The following is a 6,320-nucleotide window of genomic DNA, read 5'->3' as shown; positions in this document are numbered from 1 at the left end:
TGAGTATACAGACTACGTATATAAAGGTCATCAGTATTTCTGAATGCAAAGTAAATATATTAGTGGAGTGCTTGAGTGAAGGTGTTAAAACTTCCTCCTTATTATAAACTTGTCACTCCCTACTGTGGAGTTTGTGCAATAACATAATGGTAAATTCTATTTTTTAAATAACCAGTGTATCTCCTTTTTAAAATGTCTTAAAACCATTACAGAATTTGTCTTCATATATATTCTATACATGTCCAAACCAATAGGGCAAGTGTTCTAATGGCTTTTATTGATTATCTAGACCCATAAGGTTTGCAGTAAAACAGCAATACTGCAGTGTTACCTACAGGTTAGCCTATGTTGCTTTAAATGACATATGTTGCTCCTGAATTGATTAGAGGTGTTACAGTATAAAGCCACAGCACACACAGGCAGAATGGACCTTAATACGCATGTAGGCAGTGCAGTTAGAAAGGGATGTACATTTCTTTTATTCCAGTACCTTCATATAATAAAGTTAACAAAAATAATAAAATATTAAAAAAAAAAAAAAGCCAGCTGGCACTGCCAACCAATTCCTGTAGTAGTCTTAGAAATCCTAATCCTGTAGAATTTCCTCTTGTAGTCAGAAGCACCACCATCTTCGGGAGTATTTCAGTGTACTGTTATCTACGCCAAGCAAGCCTGGTGATGCAGCTACCTGAGTTCTCTGGGTTGTAAGCGAATGTGATCTTCATTCATAATTTCCCAGCTTTCATGTAGGTGGGGATAGAGCCACGCTGAGTCAACCCTTCAAACCTTTTATAGGTGTAATTGAGAAAAACCCAGTCTTTGGATTTGTAGTCCGGTTCTGTGGTGTTTGGCACTAGGAAGATAGAAAAATTAACGAAGAGCAAAGGAATTTCATTAATGAAAATGTCATCATCTTCAGAGACTTTTAATAGTGTTAATTGTGCTGTAGATTGTCCTACCTGGTTGTAAAATATCAGATTCGGGAAAGTCATCAAAATTTGATGTATCATCAATGCTTTTGATTTCTATAGGGATTGCTGCTGGCCTTTCCCTATAAAAAGGTATTGAGTAACCATGGTAAGTTTTCTTGAACTCAGTTTTCCAAAACATAATCCTGCCTGCAAATTCTGCATGCTGTTCTATAGATATTAGAAGAGCCAAGGAGATTTATTATGGATTTGAAAATACCTGTAGTTAAGTGGATTTCATACATGAGTATAATTTTTTAATTAAAATATTATCATTTACTTGGAATTTTTATTTCTTTGTACCAAGACTTTTTCATGCTGTCTTTTTAAAGAGGAAAAATAAGAGTTAATGAAAGGGAAAGCAGGAAAGATTTTATTTAAAGAACTTTATCATTATATAAAGTACCCTAGATATTGTGGGGACTGGATCCTACCTAATTAATTCAGGAATAGAATTCTTCTAGAAGAGGATCCGTAAATCAAGTCATTTAGGAAAATAAGGGGCTCAAAGAGTGAAGGGACTACACATTTGTGATGAAATCTGAATCCAAAAACTTCTCAGTCACATAAATGTTAAGGGAATCAGGGACATTAGGTTAAAAAAACACTAAAGTCAAGAAAATGCCTTCTTATCATGCTAAAAACAGTTAAAAGAATTTATCAATTTTTATTGCTTCTGTTTTTTTAACAAGTACTTATTGGATCTATTAGGTGATAAAGTTTACAGAATTATGTAAGAGCATGTATATATTTTCCCCAGAATTATTCTAACCTATTTATACTTAATGTACTAACTTAATAAATTTACATTAGTTTAGTGTAAAGAAGCATAGACCCTGGTGCCCTGAGATCTAATCTCTTGTCATTAATTAGCAGGATGACCTTAGGCACTGCGACTGTTCCCTAATATAAAACCAGGAGACTGGACTGGTAGTCTCTAAGCATCTTTCCAGCTGTAACAGGGGGGAATCATAGTTCTGCCCAATGAGATGTTGTATAGACAGTATAATACAGTGTAGCAGGTAAGAGTCAGGACTCTAGAATCAAACTGCCTGGGTTTAGTTCTAGTTAGCAGTTCTAGCTAGATCATTCACTAGCTGAGGCACTAGAGGCAAATTACTTCTCTGTGACAGGCTTATTAGGAGGATAAGATAAGAAATGCACATAAAGCACTTAGAACAGTGCTGGACATACCATAAATGATCCCCCCAAATTGGCTATAATCAAATAGAGTGCCTAGCATATCATAGAAGCTCCAGTGACGATCTCCAGTGAAGGGACACATAGGCTGTCTTGAAAGTGAAAGGGGCTGGCTAGGCAGGGCAAGGGCAGGGGCAGGGAGGTGAAGAGCATTTTCGTCAGAATGAAGAGCAAATGACAAAACCCTGGGGTGGGAGAAGTGGGAAAGACCATACAAGATGCAGCTTGTACAGATGAGGCAAGAGCCACATCCTACGATCCTGAAAAGCAGTTAAGGATCCTTAGTTTTATTCTAAGTGCAAAGAGAAGGAAGAAAACGGCACGATCAGACTTGTTTCCAAACTGTTGCTGTCTGAGGAATAGACCAGAGCCACTGAAGGTGGTTTGGCCACGGACTGAGTAAAGGCCAATGCTCACAACGAACAACTGTAAACAAATTCTTAAAAGTTACTTGCATTATTTAACTTTTCCCACGATATTCAAAAGAGGGACTGTATATTCTTACAAATTAATGAAGGAGACACAGTATGGTATATTAATTAGAGGACAAAAATGAGGGGTTATAGAGTCAAATGTAATTATATCTTTGTTGTGCGAACAGTCTCCGTCACGTAACTCTGAATATCAAAATCTAAACGGGCACAATATGTGCTTTTTCCTTAAAGTGGACATTAGATACAATGAGTCATTTAGCTATAGCCACTACAGTCTCACTCATTTATATAATCCAGAGAACACTGATTTATCACATTATCACAGTGCTACTTCTTGTATTTAATCTATAGCAGAATCAAAGAAAAATTAATCACCAAATCTAGTAAAAAAGTTTTTACTCAGACCTCTCCCACTCAAAGCCTATAAACATACCTGATGTGCCCCCAATCTACACCTTCAAAAAAAGGATGACTTTTTATTTCTTCTACTCCACTATTCCCAATTCTGTTTTCAGAATCAATACAAAACCTGGAAAATGGAGACAGAGAAATTATCATATGCAGATTACATCTAAAGTAGTCTGTTTGCATGATTTCAAACATTTCGTCTTTTTTTCTATTTACTGAAGTTAACTCTATTGTGGGAGATGTGGGGGGAAAAACAGAAATCATCTATAATTGCACTACTCAGACATAACTACTATAAACACTGAAGCCATTTCCTTCTAGTCTTTTAATATAATTTTTAAAATATTGTGTTAATAAGTAACCATTTTAGGACTATTTTTTTCACTTAGAACATTTCTCAAAGTCATTAAATATTTTTCTATAACTTCATTTTCTAAAATTTACACATGGAAACACTACAATTTATTTAGCCAGTTCACTATTGTTGAACATTTAGGTTATCAATTTTTCATTACTAAAAAACAATATCAAGATAACATACTGTACCTAAATCTTTACACACATCTGATTATCTGCATATGTGAAATTCCTAGAAGTAGAATTGCTGGGTCAAAGGTCACAGACAGTTGAAGATTTTGTATAATATGCTGCCAACTGGCTGTTTCCATGGGTTGCCCAGTTTATATTCCTTCCAGCCATTTACAACAGAGCCTAAACACTTCATCTTAGTTGAGAAACAGAATGGAATCTTGTGCTTAGAAAAGGTTTCATATAGAGACTTCTGTGATATGAAGTGCTACTAAGAATTTATTTTCCCTTTCTCTTTAGGGAATAGGGATACGGTCATTGTTTTTTGTTTTTGTTTTTGTTTTTTTTTCGGTACGCGGGCCTCTCACTGTTGTGGCCTCTCCCGTTGCGGAGCACAGGCTCCGGACGCGCGGGCTCGGCGGCCATGGCTCTCGGGCCCAGCCGCTCCGCGGCATGTGGGATCTTCCCAGACCGGGGCACGAACCCGTGTCCCCTGCATCGGCAGGCAGACTCTCAACTACTGCGCCACCAGGGAAGCCCAGGTCATTGTTTTTTAACAGGAGTGACCTTTGAAATAATACAAGGCCTCTTCCCTCTTCTTAACTCTGACGTTTTTTTCCTGCATAATTCCTTTTAAGAGTCTGCATTTTTTAAAAACACCTTTTCTTTACTGATGCCTTTGACTGTATAGATCAGTGATAGTCTTTTTCCTCCCACAAAGCTGAAATAGGCGATTTAGTCTCTTAGGTCCCTGTGAAGTTTTAAGATACCACAAACTCTTCTAGGGATTTAACTACTAACCTAAGAATTAAGTCCTTGGCTTTTTCAGATATAGGCACCTCTGGAGGAAATACCAGAGTTTCTTTCCAGTTCATCACTTTCCTATATGTTTCTTGAGGTGTTTCAGAGCAGAAAGGTGGATATCCTACGTATCAGAGAAAACAAGTTTCATGAGCTTTTATGATCAAATATGCTACACCTATTATATGTGTGTCACAAAAAACAAAATAGCCCTGGGTGCTCTGCTTAACGATAAAAAATACCACCATTCAGCCATTTATAATAAAAATGCTAATAAAGTCAATAAAATAAAGGATTTAAAGCACTGCCCCTCTTTTACCTAAAAGGCCATGCAGACACAATTTTGATACATAGGAGTTCCAGTTAAATGCCCCCTTCCTGACAGAGGATCCCTGAAGAGCTCACTGATATTTATCCGTGTGTATTTAACATTGGCGGATGTCAGAAATCAGTTTAAAGAGTTCAGATGTTTCAGCCCATAATATCTACAATATGTTCATCAGTGGCACTCAAGGAAATTTATATGGTATGTACATAAATGAATGATAAAACATACCTATTAGCATTTCATACATAATTACTCCCAAAGACCACCAGTCACACAATTTGTTGTACCCAGTCTGCATGAACACTTCTGGAGCAATGTAATCTGGTGTCCCCACTGTGGAATATGCCTGCAAAGGAACAGCTTGTCAAATCAATGTTCTCAATGTTTTTTTTTTTTTAAAGATCCAAGTATGGCTCATTACTGGAAAAACCAATATATACAGAAGTTAATTTTTCATTTAATACTTGTTTTGTTTACTTGTTTATCATGTATAAGGCTTGGTGATAGGCACCGAGTCAGATAATTTGTTATTTAAGATATGATTTCTGTCCCCCAAAGAGCTCAACAATGTTATTTATGTATTTAGCCCTAAATCCATTCCAAAAAGAATAAAAAGCTTGTGCCCAGTAGGCCTGGCTTCCCCACTCACTACTAATGTGCTCTCAGGCAAGTTATTCAACCTTTCTGAGCCTCAGCTTCTGCTCACATAAAATTGGAGTAATAATACCTGCCCTAACAGAGTGGATATGAGGATGAAACAAGCAAAGGAATGTGTTTGTAAACTACAGCCTACTATATAAACGTCACGTATTTTCATTATAAACTCATTTCCAGGGCACTGCTTATCCATTAGAAAGCAATGCAGTTTTTCATTCTTAATTCATGTAAAATCTTACAAAAACTTTCTTTAAGGCAATAATTTTCAACTACAGGTAGTACTCTAAGGGCCACCTGAAAATGTGGAAAATGTGTGACAGCAGATTTTGACATTTCAGTGACCTGGGGGAAGACATGATTGGCATAGAGCGGGCAGGGGATACAGGTTCTAAAAGAATCTGCCCCAAATACCAAGAGTCCCCTCTGTTTCTTCACTGGGGAACACTGATGTAAGTCATGATGATGGTCACAAGAATAATAAAACCTGCACATGAGTAATCAGTGTGAATATTCTGTAATCAGGGGGTACAGAATTCCCACCATAGCCTTAGGCAGTATTCATTTTTCCCTTTAAAAGTAGGAAATACTAAAATTCTTTTCTCAGTTGTAAAATCTGATCTAAAAGTGACACATTTAAAAGTAGAAGGCAGATTCTGTCATTAATGCATAGCTCAAAACATTTTAAAAAACTTGTAAAAACACCGAAATGTTTTACAAGCACAAAAAGTTTACTTGGGCTAATGAGAATGAGCTCAATAATGCAAAGGTCATTTTATTTGCTTTGAGACGGTATCAGACTCTCGCCTTTCAGTCTATTTACCTTCCTGAGGGACTGCTGAATGAGTTTCTCTTCATCACTTGGTTGAATTTAAGAAATATTTACAGAGTGTCGATATGTACCAGGCGTTGTACAAGAAGTTAGGAAATTAAAGTCAAAAGGCACATTCCTAACCTTGACAATGTTCATGGACCTAGTTAAGAGGATAAAGGGAAAGA

General features: G+C 36.7%; 1 protein-coding gene across 2 annotated transcripts in view; it reads right to left on the bottom strand.

Moving 5' to 3' along the window:
- Window positions 1–476: 476 nt before the first annotated feature.
- STK38L (serine/threonine kinase 38 like) overlaps window positions 477–6,320 on the bottom strand; it is a 24,953-nt gene continuing 19,109 nt past the window's right edge. Inside the window, exons 7-11 of one of the 2 annotated variants that reach the window (XM_007446291.1) lie at window positions 4,896–5,013; window positions 4,340–4,463; window positions 3,036–3,131; window positions 960–1,051; window positions 477–853 (exon numbers count right to left, since the gene is read on the bottom strand). In XM_007446291.1, coding sequence (XP_007446353.1) covers window positions 726–853; window positions 960–1,051; window positions 3,036–3,131; window positions 4,340–4,463; window positions 4,896–5,013 — 558 coding nt within the window. In that variant the 3' untranslated portion in view covers window positions 477–725. The remainder of the gene's footprint in view (window positions 854–959; window positions 1,052–3,035; window positions 3,132–4,339; window positions 4,464–4,895; window positions 5,014–6,320) is intronic. The other variant, XM_007446292.1, reaches the window with a different exon arrangement.

This window comes from Lipotes vexillifer, unplaced genomic scaffold (genome assembly GCF_000442215.2).
Source record: "Lipotes vexillifer unplaced genomic scaffold, Lipotes_vexillifer_v1.1 scaffold477, whole genome shotgun sequence".
In the NCBI taxonomy this organism is placed as follows: domain Eukaryota; kingdom Metazoa; phylum Chordata; class Mammalia; order Artiodactyla; family Lipotidae; genus Lipotes; species Lipotes vexillifer.
This window is presented reverse-complemented; position numbering and strand designations above follow the sequence as displayed.